Here is a 16,816-nt window from a genome sequence, read left to right as displayed (position 1 = left end):
GGATGGGAAGGTCGAGTATGAAAGGAAAGCTCATGTTTCTTTCCTCTCTAGCAGGTAATTATCTGGAGTCCCTAATATAGTCAGGCCTGGCTGAGGCAAGTCATTTTGCAAACAAAGTTGGCACAAATCTTCAAGGGGGAGGAACGTGGGTGGTCAGGCAACTGCGCTTAGACGTCCGGAGACCCTGGTTCAAATCCTGCCACAAGCTGGAATTGACCAGCGTTCTTGTCACTAGTCCCTAATGCAAAAACCACCACTGCGGGATTCATTCTCCTTCCCGTTCCGGAGAGGCCCACGGCTGGAACCGAGGTGCATCAGCAGAGCAGTGTGCGGGAATCCTAGCCCAGTGCCCGACTCTCACCCTCCCTCACTTCCACAAGCACAATTATTGCTCATATTCACCCAGCGTGTCTCTAGGGAGGTCTCCAGGGGCTTAGGATCCTGGCCTGTCAGAGCTCGCTTCCCCCTCCCCCCCGTCCGCAGTCAGACCGCACGGCCCCGGCGCAGCGTGCTGAAGGAGAGAGGAGTGTCCTACCGGCCGGCCTCGAAGGTGAACCTGGTGGCATCACGCCCGTAGCGGCGCAGCGAGCACAGGGGCCAGGAGATGAGCTTGACCCGGGGGTTGTGCATGTCCCAGAGGTAGATATTTTCATGGGTGATCTGCAGTTTACACTCCCCGTACACGTCCAGGTTCGGGCAGGGCAGCAGGAACACGTTGAACCGATCTGCGGTGGGAGATGGGCAGCTGAAACCAAGGAAAGCACCATCCCTACACCCCCACCCTCTCAAGGGGGACAAGCCAGGCCCCACATCCCGTCCCCAAGGGGGGGCGTGCTCAGGCCCCCCCATCCCGGTGTGGACCCTCCACATGCAACCCCCACCCCCGAAGTGGGACAAACCCAAGTGCCCTCCCAATGCCCCCAGGTACTCCCAAAGGAAAGGGGAGCCCAACCCTCTCCGGGTGTTCCCCATCCCGGCTGCCTCCTGTTCCCCCGGGGCAGCGTGCCGGGCACTGCCAGCACTCTCACCTGTCTGCTCACACTGCACCCCGGGAGCCAGGAGGTCGGGCTCCCCCAGGCTGATGTCGTTGAGACGTGCTCCTAGGCACTCGATGGACAGGGTCTTGTACCACTCCTCGGCCTCCAGCTCTGTGGGGAGCCAAGAGCCGCCCGTCAGCCCCTGCCCCCACCGCGTCCCTCGGCTCCCCCAGCACAAGCCAGCTGGGGAACGCCACATTACACAGGATCCCCCTCCCCGAACAGAAGACGTGCCCTGTGCTCCCGTTTCCCTGGGCTACGGTCACACCTTGCAGCCTGTGTCCTGCTGGCTGGAGCCACATGGCGGCTGCAGAAATGCACCGCTGGGACTTCCCAGCTTGTAAGGCCCATGTGATCATCCAGTCTGGCCTGTATAACCAGGACCCCTGGACTTCCCTGAATTAATTCCTGGTTGATCTAGAGCATCTGTTAGAAAACCAGCCAATCTTGACGACCCCTGGTGAGCTATTAATTATCCTCCCTGTTAAAATGCGGCACTTTACGTCTGAATTTGTCTAGTTAACTTCCACCCCATCGGGTCTTGTTATACCTTTGTCTGCTAGATCAATGGGCCACCTATTATCAAATCTGTTCACCCTGGAGCACCCCCAACCCAACCCAGGGCTCAAACCAGCACCGTTGAGCCCCATGCTCTAGCCCCGTTCATCACAAAAGATCCCAAGTGCCGTAGGATGGGCCAATTCCCGGAGTCCATGCTTAGGAGACTCTTCCTTTGTCCCCAAGGGCACTTGGTGCCCAGTGGGCATTTTGCCACAGGAAGGGCTAATAGTTAAGTGAGGGAGTCCGGATTGTGGCCCAGTCCATATGGTAAAGAGATCACTCACCCGCCAGTGAAATGCAGCCACCTCTGGGGTGGAACACAGCAGACATTCCGCACCAGCCGTACTACAGAGCAGTTTTTAGCCAGGGTAGTGGAAAACGCCTTCTCCAGTGAAAATCCAGGGGAGATTTTGGGTTGGCAGAAACTACTCCGGTTTGAATTTGAGGGCGACCCCAGAGTTAAATTTGACGGTGACCCCTCCTCGTGCAATCTCCAATAACGACAAGTGCTCAGCACCGGGGGCTTTACACCTTATTCCCAACACAGTGCCCCATGGCGAAGGCTACAATTTTTTCACGGACATTTTCAATCAATGTCATGGCAGAGGTCCAGGAAACAAGCCCATGTCACAGAAAGGGGGGGAGCAAGGGGCTGGGGGGAGGGGAAGGGGAGGGCTGGAGAGCGATCCCACCCCACGCTAACTCCGCAGCAGCAGCTCCTGTCCTGTGGGGGGCGCCAGCTCCCTGCTGTGAATGTTGTGACCTGGGCACACAGCACCTCTCGGCCCCCTCCGGAGATGGAGCTGGAGGGCCACATTTGATTGGCGTTGCCACCTAGCGCCTGGGGTCGCCACGCCACTGGGGTTTGGCAGGGGCCACCACCACAGGGGCCAGGTCGCAACGCCCAGAGGGGAGAGGAGCTGCCCTCGCGGGGCTCACGGACTTCAGTCACAGTCACTCTTACCGGGAACAGCGTGACCTCCCGTGCCAGGGCGTCGGCTCAGCACTGACTCAGAGGGAAGAGCACCACCTACCCCGCCGCCAGCACCTGGGAGTGTCCCAACCGGCTCCGGCCCAGGCCCAACCCTGCCTTGCCTGGGGGAGCGAACAGGCTCCCAGCAGCCGCGGTGGAGCTGTAAGCCAGAGAAGGCACAATGCCCCCGAAGGAGCTCTCCCTCCTTCCCCCGGCCAGGCCAGGCCAGGATCTCAAAGCGCTTCACCCACATTGACTAATGAACCTCCACAGTCCCCAGACGAGGGGCGGGCTGATCTCCCTCAAGCCCCCTCATGCACCCCAGCGGGCTGGCTCTCAGTCCTGCAGGCAGCTTCCTAGATTGTGTGGCAGCCTGGAACTCCTGAGCCAGCTTCCCTGGCATTCAGAAGGAAGGGCGTTAATTAACGAAGGAGAATTAATCCTGCAATCAGCACGGTCGCCCCTGGGTTATTTCTGCTGAGCTCCGATTCTGTCCTTATGTTGCCCCCATGTTTTCACTGCGCACCAGATTTTGGATTAGCGGCGTTAGAGAAATCGCCCAGGGGAAGCAGGCGGTTTCGGCAGCTGGCTAGGGACGGTTGGGCCCCCAGAAAGGTGTGGGTGCGGATTAGGTCTGTGGGGTAAACGTATTAGATGGGTATTGTTGCAAAAAATGACCAGTTAACAACGTAGCTATTTAAATGGTCATCTTTAGCCTGTGGAGGTGACTTTGAGCCCCAAAGAGGAGGTGAGGAGATTGCACCTAGCCAGCGGCGAGTTCAGGCTCTCTGCAGACTCAGGCAGACGCCAGCCACTCAGGAGAAAGAACGAGGAGGACTTGTGCCACCTTAGAGACTAACAAATTTATTTGGGCATAAGCTTTCATGGGCTAAAGCCCACTTCATCGGATGCATGCAGTGGAAAATACAGTAGGAAGATGAGATATATATCAGAGAACCTGAAAAAATATATATCTTCCTACTGTATTTTCCACTGCATGCATCTGATGAAGTGGGTTTAGCCCACGAAAGCTTATGCCCAAATAAATTTGTTAGTCTCTAAAGTGCCACAAGTACTCCTCGTTCTTTTTGCTGATACAGGCTAACACGGCTGCCACTCTGAAACCAGCCAGTCAGGCACATTTTAAAGCTGACTAAGCAACCACAAGGACTGGGAACGTTGTGTTCATCAGTGAAAGCGGCAATTCTAGACCACATTGCCCTGGCAGTCAAAGGGGCCACGCTGCACAGACAGGGTGACAGGGACCGTGGGCCACATTCTCCAAAGGGCTCCACACCCTTCTGAAAGGGTGGGGTGAGATGGAGTGACCTGTCCATGGTTTCAGAGGGGATCAGAGGCAGAGCTGGGAGTAGAACCCAGGCATTCTGGCTGCCAATCCCAATCTCTAAGCATGCTTCCCCTGGCCTTTTCCCAGCCCAGCAGCTCGCGACCTTGCCAGCTCCAAGCTGAAACCGACAGACGTCCTCCTACCTGAGTCGCAGGTGAAAGTCCTGGCCGATTCGTCGGTGAAGATGATGGCCACGGCCTGCCTCTTGGTCTCTTTCGGCAACCGCGTGATGCACTTCACGTTGCTGATCTCCGTGACCTGCAGAGGGAGACCTTTGTTCCTGAGCGGCCGCCATCTGCATTCTGCACCCCCCCTTTTCTGCACCGAGTAATGGGGGTCCCTCAAAGTCTCCCCTCCTCCGCCTGGCTCCTCTTGGTTTCTCCACTGCTCGGCACTAGGTATTCAGGGGGAGCCTCTACCTTCCCCAGGGAGAGCCGCAGGGGCTCTCAGCATGGGGGGGCATAGAAAGCCACGTGAGTACCTGTATTTCAAGGGGAGAGTCCCAAAGCTAACGGAGATCAATTGCAGCAAGAAAACATCTGGCCAGAAAACTGTTCTCTTGAAAAACGCAAGCTGGGGAAGGAGGAGCGCAGCAGCAAAGGTTTGTCAGCTCATCGGGACACAGGCAGGTAAAGGGCCATGACACTTGGATCCTGCATACCAGTGTTCAACAATCACCCTGGGCAAGGAATTCTTCACTGCAACGTACTTTTGGCCAGGCCCCGGAAGAATCACCACGACAAATGGGGAGGGAGCGCTGGCTATGGGGGAGCGCCCAGCTGTTCCGGTCCCACCCAGCAGGAGTCGCTGTGGGGAATGGGGTAAGAGCGCTGGCTGGGGGTGGGAGCTCTGCCTCAGTGATTTGTTCAGCTGCGTCAGAGCAAAGGGGCAGCAGATAAGCAGACTCTCTCCAACCTTTGGGCATCCACACAGGCACACTGACTTCTCGTCCGGATACTTCTCTAGCCGCTGGGGCCCTTTACTGGAGGATTTCCTGAACACCAGCCAGCATCTCCGATAGATCTGCCGGAGAGACACCAACACAGAGGCTGCAGCATGCACCGAGCACCCCTGCAATTGCACAGGGACATCTCGCAGGGGAGCATTTTACCCAGCGATCAAACGCCCCCGGACTGGGGTTTCTGTCACCACCAGCCCACTCACAGCATCCAACATGGAACAAAGTACGCGACACTCAGCACCTCCCTGCCTGGGGAACTGCTACATCCCCGAAGATGGGGCAGCATCGGGTTATGGTTAACCCTTAAACTTGAGCAATGACCAAACCTCATTTATAGCAAAATCCAGGGAAAACCTCTTGCAGTGAATCCCCGTTTGCTCCCTACCACTGATCAGTCCAGCTTCTTCGAGGCCAAGGAGAGCCGAAGAGCTGTGCGCGTTATGGCCACATCTGTGTGAATCTGAACAAGTACACTGGGCTCAGAAACGGCAGGGACTGGGCCCCTAGACAAGACAGTCGGATGGATCAATCGCTCCAACGAGAAAGGACCAGACACCACTTTACAGCAGCCTGTGTGATGCAGACTGGACCCTAGACTGTAGGGAACAGCCCTGCAGAGATTTGGGGATGGACCAAGGCAGGAGCAGCAGAAGGTCCCTCCAAGTGGGGGAGCCAACAGTGCCCGAACCATGGCCCCGCCCCTTCTCCCTGAGGCCCCGCCCTCGCACCACCCCTTCTCCCCAAGACCCCGCCCCCTGCTCACTCCTCTCTGCCCCTACCTCCCATCACTCACCCTTATGGTCGGTAAAAAGTGGGAAGGCCAGGAGAGGGTCGGGCACTCGGTTGCTTTCGCAGGCCGAGCTGTACGCCCAGTATGACAGCCACGGCCTGTGATAGATGCAGGCAGCAGCAGGGGACGCCAGAGAGGTTTCCCTCCCTGCCGCGTCAAACCGGCGCTCTGTGGGCCTGACGCTCCTCCTGCTCACGCCCGTGGAAATCCGCCTTCTCCCGGTTGCTCACTTTCACCAACATCGCCGCTAACGCCCAGAACGTGCCCCCCACGTTCAAAAGTGACCACGTTACAGACAAAGACAGACAGACAAACCAGCAGGTTGAGCCTCGACTGGATGACGATCTAGGCTGGACTTTAGCAACAGGTTCCCCCGCTCAGAGAGTCCCCTGCGGATAGGTTTGCTCGACAGGGGGCGAGCTCCCTTGAAAGGAGAGTCTGCCCCACATGCTGGCTATGGAAATCACCTACTGTAGACTGGCAGGTCTCAAACTTTAGCAACCCCAGGACCCCGATTTTGATTTACAATTTTTCAGGGACCCCCAAGTTCCTCCGCTCAGCCCTTGCCCCACCTGCTTTCCTGAGGCCCCACCCCTTCCCTGAGGCCCTGCCCCCCACTCACTCCATCCCCCCTCCCTCCGTCCCTCGCTCTCCCCCACCCTCACTTTCACTAGGCTAGGGCAGGGTCTTTGGGTGCAGAAGGGGGTGAGAGGTGCGGGCTCTGGAAGGGAGTTTGGGTGCGGGCTCGGGGCTGGGGCAGGGGTGCGGGAGGGGGTGAGGGGTTCAAGCTCCGGCCGGGTGGCGCTTACTTCAGGCGGCTTCCAAAAGTAACTGGCACATCCCTCTGGCAGCAGCTCCTAGGCGGGGGGGAGGGGTCTCCACATGCTGCTCCAGCTCGCAGGCACCGCCCCTGCAGCTCCCATTGGCTGCAGTTCCCAGCCAATGGGAGCTGCGGAGTCGGCGCTTGGGGTGGGGGCAGTGCGTGGAGACCCCTGATTGCCCCCTAGAGGCCACAGGGATGTGCTGGCTACTTCCGGGAGCAGCGCGGAGCCAAGGCAGGTAGGAAACCTGCCTTAGCCCCACTGCGCCGCCCGACTTTTCGCATTCAGGAGGCGCTGGGGGGGAGGGGTTGAGGGAAGGAGGGGGAGGAGTTGATCAGTGGGGCCTGCAGACCCCAGGGGTTTGCGGACCCCAGTTTGAGAAATGCTGCTGTAGACAGTAGCTAGGGCCTTACCAAATTCATAGTCCATTTTGGTCAATTTCACGGTCAGAGGATTTTAAAAATTGTATAGTTCACGGTTTCAGATACTTAAATCTGAAATGTCCCGGTGTTGTAACTGTGGGGGTCCCAACCCAAAGGAGGGCCAAGGGGGGGTCACAAGGCTATTGTAGGGGGCATGGTAGTACCACCCCCACTTCTGTGCTGCCTTCAGAACTGGGCTCTCAGCCAGCAGCGGTGGAGCTCCTTGCAGCCGGGGGAGGTTGCCAGAGATGGGACTGACCCAGCCCCAGGAGTGGCCCCTGCAGGGGAAGAGGAAGTCCTGTCCCTCCCCAGCCCAGCTGGGACTAGTATCTGGAACGCTGCACACAGTAAAGAGCCCCTAGCCCTGCCCCTCCCCTTCACGAGCCAGATTTCACCAGGGAGAACAGATTTCAGGGTCTGTGACGTGGTTTTCTCAGCCGTGAATTTGATAAGCCCTAACAGAAGCACATGGCCCCCTTTCACCCCATTTGGGAGCTGCCGTGAAACACCTTCTCAGGAGAGATCAGAGCCGCCGGCCCACTGTCATACAGCGTTCATGCAGAAAGACAGGAAGCTCCTCAACCCCAACCCAGAGGCTCTCTCTTAAGCTTTAACACCAGCCCCCTCCTTTCCTATCCCTTCTTGGCATGCAACTGACACTCTGGTACACCGAGAATCTCTCCCCAGCTCAAGGCAGCAGGACTGAGTGGTTACAGCAGGAGTCTGGGAGCCAGGCCATTCCAGGTCCCAGTCCCGACTCAGGTCACTAACTTACTATGTCAACTTCCACTAGTTATTAGAGCCTGACTTTGACGCTTCCATCGATCTCAGCAGGTGCTCAATAGCTTAGAAAATTCAGGTTCCAGAGTAGCAGCTGTGTTAGTCTGTATCCGCAAAAAGAACAGGAGGACTTGGGGCACCTTAGAGACTAACCAATTTGTTTGAGCATAAGCTTTCGTGAGCTACATACATCGGATGCATCCGATGAAGTGAGCTGTAGCCCACGGAAGCTTATGCTCAAATAAATTGGTTAGTCTCTAAGGTGCCCCAAGTCCTCCTGCACTTTTTAGAAAATTCAGGCTCTTTGGGCCTCAGTTGCCCCATCTTTCAAATGGGGATAGCACCACCCACTTTTGCAAAGCCCTTGAAGATGGAAGGCAGCAGGCTCATTGTTAAGCCACACCCACCCCTAGCGTTTCACGTACGGACTGAACCCCGGCTCCGAGACGATTCCCTCGGATTTCATTGCACAGCCCATTACACCACCACCGCTATTGGTCCTGTTCGTGCAGCACCTGGGCACGGTAATGCAATTTGCCTTCTTGGCTCTCTTCTCATTCCAAGGAATCCTGGAACCTTTTTCTTCTCACTCCAGGCTTTCAAACAAGAGAAATCACAGCAGTTGGACGGCAAGGCCCTTGGAGCTGAATTACTGCATAGGTCAGGTCTATAGGCACTCATTGTAGAAGCCAGCAGCCGGGAGGACTTGGTTACTCGCTTGAGTCTACACAGAACAGGGGTATCTGTCTTGCTCCAGGATTCGTAGCTCAGCCTGCCAGAGTCATATCAGCGACAGGACACTGTACCAAGGGCCTGACCCAAAGCTGGACTCAAAGAGGTTTGGATCCAGGCCCCAAAACCCCAGCCTGGCCACGAGGTGGGGTAATGCTGGGCACAGCCCAGGGAAGGGAGAGTGGGCAGCGCTGGGGCAGCAGCTGGGTAGGGTCAAGATGGCATGGTACTCTCGGCTTGGTTAGGGAGAGATCAAGGAGGTGATTGTCAGGCTGGTCTGGCAGGAGGTTGTGGCTGGGAACAGAACAGAAAGCAGAGGCAGCGCCAGCCAGCTGATGCCCGGATGGAGGATGGCATGGCGGTGGTGCAAGGTGTAACAAAGCCACAGCAACCTCGAACCCGCCCCGTGTCACTCTCCTGCCCCCCACGAGGTTCTGCTAAGCGGCTGTGGGTGAAGAGAGGGCAGAACGAACTCCAGGAGGATCTCCACTAGCTGTTAGCAGTACGTGGCCTATGAAACAGAGGAGCAGTTCTGGTCCATCCAGCAGGGGGCAGTGGTGCACACGGTCCCCAGCACAAAGCCTAGGCAGCTCCAGCCAGGGGGTCCCCAGGCCAGCATGCCGAGGCACCAAGCAATGGCAAGGTAAGGACAGGATGGGCATTGCTCGGCCGCACCCCCTCCTGGCATCCTGGATGCCAAGTGAGCCCACGCCCCTTTATTTCCCATCTGCTCACACCGCATGCAGAGTCTCCTGCCTACGCTCTCCCGCAGCGTCCCCCTCCTGCAACCTCCTCTCATCTCTGCAGCCCCACTGGATCACCCCCTTCGTCTCCCTGCCACCCCTTGTGAGCGTGCTGGGCTGCCAATCCTCAGGGCAATTGATCCATTTGCACCTGCAGCCAGGGCAGCCCTTTACCAGTCCCAGTGCATGGCCCTGACCTGATAAAGCATCGTGTGCCCCAAGCACCGCGGCCCAGCCCAGGAGCCGCACCCCAGGGTCACACCCAGGGTCCATCTCACCCCAAACCCACCAGAGCTGAAAGGCCGAGCAAGGTGGGGACAACTCGGCAGGCGACAGGCCCCCACTGCGTTGCAGACACTGTTGTTCCCGGCCCCGCCTGTCACCCACAAACCGGAAACCCCCCCCGATGCCTCGCTCCGATCCTGGGGCTGCTGCCTGGCCAGCCCTGGGGGAAGTGGGTGCAGAGCAGCCCGCTCCTGTTCCAGGCGCTCTGGATGAACGCAGCGAGACGCGGTCAGGCTTCTTGAGCGCGGGTCCCGGGCCAGGGCTGCGGCAGGGTACACACACGCACGCCAAGAATGAGGGCCAAGCGCCAGCCCCGGACTGCAAAGGGCAGAGCCAGCAGCTGGCACATGGCGCTCAGTGTTTGCAAAGTAACCACTGCGCCAGCGAGGAATCGCCCTGCACAGCGCCCAGAGGAAGGACCTGGTGTCAGTGCGCCGGGAACCACCACTTTATAGCTCCACAGCACAGTCTGTCGGGCCAGGCCCAGCGCCCTTTACCGGCTAGGAGCCGGAGGCTGCTCTCCCGGACCCAGCTTACACCCCTGAGCGTAACCACCCCGACCCCTACAGAGTTACTCCCGACTTACACCCCGGCACGTAACCGCCCTGGCCCCTACAGAGTTACTCCTGATTTGCACCGTGGTGTATAACTGGCCTGGCCCCTACAGACTTACTCCCGACTTACACCCCTGTGCGTAACCGCCCTGGCCTTACGTAGTTACTCCCGACTTACACCCCTGTGCGTAACCGCCCCGGCCCTTACGGACTTACTCCTGACTCACACCCCAGCACGTAACCGCCCCGGCCCCTATGGAGTTACTCCAGACTTACACCTCGGTGTGTAACTGCCCTGGCCCCTATGGAGTTACTCCTGATTTGCACCGTGGTGTGTAACTGCCCTGGCCCCTCTGCAGTTACTCCCGATTTGCACCGTGGTGTGTAACTGCCCTGGCCCCTCTGCAGTTACTCCCGATTTAAAATCGGAACCAGGCCCAAAATCCACAAGGGTCACTTCAAGAGCCACTTTAAACATCCTGAACTCTCGATTTACACCGGCTGAGGATCTGGCCCGGCAGCTGTTCAATGGCTCAGAGCAATGCTTCACTGCAGTTCAGGATGGGAAGGGAAACAGGACCAGGAGCCCACTTCTCCACCCCCCTCCCCTGACGCCATCATGGCAGGTCGCGCGGGTGCAAACCACCCCCAGTCAGGCTGCAGGGCCGGGGGGACTGGAAAGCCTGACGCCTGCAGCCCCGGGAGGCTGCTTAAGCAGAGGGATGGCACAGAAACCAAAGCAGCCACCACCGCTCACGGTGCTCGTATAAACGCGGGGGACATTCCAAAATATTTATCGGCTCGTTAAACCAGAGGGCCTGCACCGCGGCCAGCCCAGAGTTTACACGGGCCCCGGGACTCCTGGAGCTGGCAGCGGAGGCTGATGGCGGCTGGCAGAGGTGCCAACTCAACCATAAGCTGCCTGGGAACACCCCTGTTAAAATTCAGCCACCAAACCGGGCTGCGGGTGGGGCAGGTTTCCGTGCCTTTGGCGGAGTGGTTCCCCTGGGCAGTACCACGTCCTCCCGCCAGGAAGGGCTCAGCCCTGGGACCCCCTTCCCCCCCCAGAAGCTGCTGATGGTTTTCATCCTTGCAGTGGATTAAATTACACTTTTGCTGAAGTGGGAGGGGAAGGCAGGAAAGGAAGTATTTAAAATTCCCAGGAAGGCTCTCCCACACATCCCTCCTCACCCTGTTCCAAAAGACAACAGTAAGGAATCCCTCGGCACTTCCCAAAGGAGGCAGGATTAGCGCCCCCCATTTTACAGATGGGGAAACTGAGGCAAGGGGAGGCAAAGCAACTTGCCTGAGGTCCCCGAATAGAACCCAGCTCATCCAAGCCCCACGCAGCTCGTGTTTTAGCCCGGACCATAAACCCGCTTAAAATCCCGGCACCACAGCACTGAACCAGCCCACAGTAGCGTGCCCCAGCCGTCTCCAACAGGGCGACAGGGCAAAGCTCATCCCTTGCTGTGCCCCACGGGTCCCTCCCAAAGCGCCGCAGCCAACGTCCGGAGCAGCCGGCCAACGGAAAGCTGACAGCAGGCTGGCACGGGAGGATGGGGCAGGGAGCGCCAGGCTCGGCACCAGCTCAGCAGCGAAAGGGTTAACGCCAGGGGCACTTCGAAGGGGCTTTCCCAGCCCATTGAGAGGAATGGGCAAGGCTCCCTTGTTCCCAGCTGCCACCCGTGAGGGTTTCTCTCCCCGCCGTCAGCCAGCACCCCCACCCCGCCACAGCAGATCTCAACGCGCGGAACGACCATGAGGGACGCCAGCGAGGAGACATCATTAGCCTCAGCTCACAGAGGGGAAACTGAGCCACAGCAAGGGGCATAGACGCACGCCAGGAGCCGAGAACAGAACCCAGGAGTCCTGGGCCACAAAGGTTGGCGGGGTTTATGACACATTCTCTGCGACGCACAAGGAGGAGGGAGATCCTCGCCATGCCCACGAACGCCTGTTGTCTCAGCTTGGAACGGACATTCCTCCGCCCCGCTATTGTTGTTTTCCCATCGCGCTGCACCCTCGCCTGCTTCCCGCCGGGCGGAACCACGCACAGCAGCCAAGCCGGGCTCTAACCGGCCACGGCAGCTCAGAGCCGCCTGCTCCACCTTTCTGCTGCAGCCGGACACGGCGCACTTCGAGGCGATTCCAGTCCCAAGTCTTCACTTCCTGGCCTGCACTGTTGTGGGGTGATCAGCGATCTCAGCCTGGGACCAAGGAATCAGCAACGCCCAAGCCGTGGGCTCTGCTCTGACCCGCCCGTGCCTCAGTTTCCCTGGGAGATAACAGCACTTGGCGGGGAGGGGGGATTTAACTCATTAGTGTCTGTCGAGCACTCTGGGCAGGAGGTGCTAGAGAAGGGCCTGGCTACAACAGGAATCCAGTTAGTCCAGATGCCAGGGACTGGGGGTGACTGACGGGCTAACGTGGTCTGGCTCCTCTCTCGGGGGGAGGGCGGAAGAATAAATGGGCAGCAGGTACCTCCCCGCCTGCACCAGCGTCTGCCCGATCCCTGCAGAGTCCCAGGATTCGCCTTGAGGCGAAACCTAGATCTGGGGACAGCAGAGGCTGGCTGGGTTTTACAGCTTCTCCTGCTCCCCCCACCCCCACCCCCGCTTCCCTGGGGTGCTCAAGGCCCCTCCGGTCACTCTGCCAGCGTTAATTGCAGCGCAATCTCACTTAATTAGTGGCAGCCGGAGCAGCGGCCATGTCTGCCTGACTGGCGTATTCCCCCGGGCACTCGCACACACCTGCCCCCTCTGCCACGCACAGGCCCTTCGCTGCTTTACCCCTCAGGCCCCAGAAGCCCCCCACCCCGGTCCTTTCCCTGCAGCAGTTCGACCCCCGCTTCCTCCTTCCAGGCAGTTTTATTCTGGGGGGAGCTGCCCCCTTCCCACCCACCCACCCCCGCCTTCTCCTCTCCCTGACAGCCCTCCGCATCACATCCCTCCCAGCTATTCACCTTCCCTTTCCTGCCCGCCCCCCTTCTTTGTTCTCTGTAATTAGCATGAAATTAACCAGTTCGCTCTCTGCTCAGAACTGGCCCTTCTCTGCTCTACTGCCATTGATGTCTGCTGCTGAGCCAGGAGGTCTGTCTGTCCGCTCACTGAGCTATTGCCTCTAATCCCAGAGATTGCACACTGGCCCCATTGCCTGCTCTCAGCACCGCTGCTGGGCCAAAGCCAGGCCAGACCGCGGCGAGCTTCCCCCACCGCAGTGCCCAGCCAGAGCCAGTCCAGACTGCGGCAAGCTTCCCCCCCACCGCAGTGCCCAGCCGGAGCCAGTCCAGACTGCGGCGAGCTTCCCCCCCACCGCAGTGCCCAGCCGGAGCCAGTCCAGACTGCGGCGAGCTTCCCCCCCACCGCAGTGCCCAGCCGGAGCCAGTCCAGACTGTGGCGAGCTTCCCGCCCCCAGCAGTGCCCAGCCGGAGCCAGGCCAGACTGCGGCGAGCTTGCCCCCACAGCAGAGCCCAGCCGGAGCCAGGCCAGACTGCGGCGAGCTTCCCCCCCACCACAGTGCCCAGCTGGAGCCAGGCCAGACTGCGGCAAGCTTCCCCCTCCACAGTGCCCAGCCAGAGCCAGGCCAGACTGTGGCGAGCTTCCCCCTCCACAGTGCCCAGCCAGAGCCAGGCCAGACTGCGGCGAGCTTCCCCCTCCATAGTGCCCAGCCAGAGCCAGGCCAGACTGCGGCGAGCTTCCCCCCCACCGCAGTGCCCAGCCGGAGCCAGGCCAGACTGCGGCGAGCTTCCCCCCAGCAGTGCCCAGTGAGAGCCAGGCCAGACTGCAGTGAGCTTCCTCCCAGCAGTGCCCCAGGCCAGACTGTGGTGACCACATCTCCTCACGAGTTTGATTTCATATAACTAGACTTGCTCTGCACCCTGTGTGGGAGGGAGCGTGGTGAGCAACCCCTGCATTTGAAGGGTGAAACCCCTGTGCGAAATGACCAGGTTTCTGGACAGCTCAGATGCAGGGAGCCAGAGTGCTGTAGCTTTGCAGACATATAACAAGCCCCCTGAGAGCACAGCGGCTATTTGGCACATAGCACTTCCTCCCAGCCAGGTCCGCCTCCGGCGAATCTCCGGCTGCTTCTAAGAAAACATCTTTACTGAGCTGTCTGGGAGAATTAGCCCCTGATGCAGATTTCAGAGCCCGTGACGCGCACGGCCAGTGAGGCGCCGATAGCCAATTTGCAGAGGGGGCTGGTCCAGGGAACGAGCACTTCCCGCTCCCCCAGCCCTCCCAGTCCCGCAGCCCTCTGCACACAAAGCTCCGGCTTACAGGATCCAGGCCTGATTGTTTCTTGCCTCCAAGGTGGGTGTGTCCCTCACACGCCTCTGTCTGGGGGATGTCTGCAGCACCCGGGGAACTGGAGAAGTACCAACCCCTGACAGGAACAGAAGCTCCTTTCAGGTGGTCCCCCCTAAGCAGCAGATGGGCCTGGCTCAGTGTCAGCAATGGGCTACAGCCCACTCACGTTGAGGCTCCAGAGAAGACAGCGATACCAGAGGCTTCTGTGAGTGGGCTGCTAGTCTAGGTCTGGACACCGCTGGCCCCAGCCCGGCCGTAGCTGAGCGCTTCACAGACACCAATCAATGTGCCCATTTTACAGACGGGGAACCAAGGCCCCGATTTGGTGACAGAGCAAGGAACTGGATCCCACATGTCCCGTGCCGGTCATTTTCCCTGGCCCTGGCTGGAGTCAACCGCATTGTCCTGCCACATCCAACAGGCAGAAAAATAAACCATCAGGAGCAAACTAAAATGAAGGCTCCACAGGAGAGAGCACAGTGTGTGCGTCACGCCACGGCTGCCTCCCAGTCAGCGCACGTAGGAATTTAAAGGGGCAGAACTCGGAAAACAAAGGCCCTGCAGGTGCCTGTGACAGAGGCCCATTGGTGGTTGGCTACTTTGCGTCAGCAACTCTTGTCAGGCCGGGCAACACCTAACACGCTGCGGTCGTGATATATACCCCAAGGGCGGCATGTCATAGATCGTTGGAAAACTAATAACTCACTGATCATTAATATTCTTGCACGACGTCCGTAGGGTAAACCCACAAAGGCCTTTAGAGATACATGCTGCAAAGATGTCCGTAAAATGTATTTGGCCCCCACCACGCCTGTTGCAGACAAGGGGACATGTTCCACTTGCTTGAAAGTGTCTCTGATGTAAAGTAGGCAACATGTGACCAGAGACAAGGAAGGTGCATTTACATAAAAGGTGAAGAAAGCCATCAGCCTGGCGAGGAGGGGAGACAGCCTCAGCTATAAAGACAGGGGCTCTGAACCTCAAATGAGAAGCAATTCATTGTGCACTATGTTACTGTGTTACAGCAGTGTATGGAGTGAGGTCTTTTATACAAGCCTGTGCCACACAGCTGATTAACATCATTGTAAAATGCACTGACACTGTAGGAGGATTTCTGGATGCTCACTGACACACTGTGCTTTAAAGTCTGCGACCAAACAAAAGGAGAAACAGGTTCTCTCCCAGACAGGAGGAGAGGCCGCTGTCTACCTGTCTCCAGTGTCAATTAAGCAGTGTGGAATCAAAACAATGGAAGTCCCTTTGCATACAAATCAGCAGGAGGATGGGATGTCCACAAGAAAAGAAGAGCAGCAGGAAGGCTGAAGAATGAACTTTGGGGTGATATAAGGGGCACAAAAAGACAAAGGGGGCATCCATCACTTGGGGGATTCCACGGGCCAGAGCTCTTGAAATCACAGAGCGTTGGCTCTTTTGCCCAAAGAGGCTGATGTCTCGGGGAGCTGAGTGTAGGTGAGAAACCTGCTCACCAAAGATGGTCTCTTTCTGAAACTACGTTGTGTCTTAGAAGTGTATTTTCACTTAGAATCATAGATTTTAAGGTCAGAAGGGACCATTATAATCATCTAGTCTGACCTCCTGCACAACGCAGGCCACAGAATCTCACCCACCCACTCCTGTAACAAACCCCTGACCTACGTCTGAGCTATTGAAGTCCTCAACTCATGGTTTAAAGACTTCAAGCTGCAGAGAATCCTCCAGCAAGTGACCCGTGCCCCACGCTGCAGAGGAAGGCAAAAAACCCCCAGGGCCTCTGCCAATCTGCCCTGGAGGAAAATTCCTTCCCGAACCCAAATATGGCCATCAGCTGAACCCTGAGCAGGTGGGCAAGACTCACCAGCCAGACACTCAGGAAAGAATCTCTGTAGTAACTCAGATCCCACCCCATCTAACATCCCATTATAGGCCATTGGGCATATTTACCGCTAATAGTCAAAGATCAATTCATTGCCAAAATTAGGCTAGACTTCTGTTTGCTTGTAACCCCCATCTACCTTTATTCCTTATACTTGGCATCACTTAATCCTCTCTCTGTTGGATTAAATAAACTTGTTTTACTTTTGATCCAAACCAACCCAGCGCTGGGATTGGACTGAGGGTGTATGTCAAAGCCCAGTTACATTAACGAACTGCAGTGTATTGACTCTGCAAAGACGCAACGAACTTACCAACGTCTGTGAGTGTCCCAGGAGAGGGCTGGACATGACCCAAGCAGGCGGACTGGGGTAAGTCTAGGGCCAGGGGCAGGGTGTTGGAGTCACTCTGCAAACAGTAACCGGGCAGTGGAAGCCAGGCTGTGACCCACATGCTGGCAGCCGGGATCCGGGCTGTGAGCCAGAGCAGCAGAGCTCTAGAGGCCCCCAGAACTGCAGGGCAGGTGAGGACAGAACCCCCCGCTGGTCTGGGTTGAACCCCAAAACATCACAGTGTCGTTAATGGGCTACGCACTGTGCACGACCCCACAAGAGAGACAGCCCCTGC

The 16,816-nt window shown here is 58.0% G+C and overlaps 1 protein-coding gene across 5 annotated transcripts in view; it reads right to left on the bottom strand.

The window, feature by feature from the left end:
• The window catches only part of DOK4 (docking protein 4), a 41,832-nt gene that overhangs the window by 8,816 nt on the left and 16,200 nt on the right, over positions 1-16,816 (bottom strand). For 4 of the 5 annotated variants that reach the window (XM_048870854.2, XM_075118325.1, XM_048870853.2 and 1 more), the window contains 4 exons: positions 4,835-4,942; positions 4,063-4,177; positions 1,029-1,148; positions 536-725 (listed from right to left, as the gene is read on the bottom strand). In XM_048870854.2, the coding sequence (XP_048726811.1) occupies positions 536-725; positions 1,029-1,148; positions 4,063-4,177; positions 4,835-4,942 (533 nt within the window). The remainder of the gene's footprint in view (positions 1-535; positions 726-1,028; positions 1,149-4,062; positions 4,178-4,834; positions 4,943-16,816) is intronic. The other variant, XM_048870856.2, reaches the window with a different exon arrangement.

The sequence above is a fragment of the Caretta caretta genome, chromosome 12 (assembly GCF_965140235.1).
Source record: "Caretta caretta isolate rCarCar2 chromosome 12, rCarCar1.hap1, whole genome shotgun sequence".
In the NCBI taxonomy this organism is placed as follows: Eukaryota; Metazoa; Chordata; order Testudines; family Cheloniidae; genus Caretta; species Caretta caretta.
This window is presented reverse-complemented; position numbering and strand designations above follow the sequence as displayed.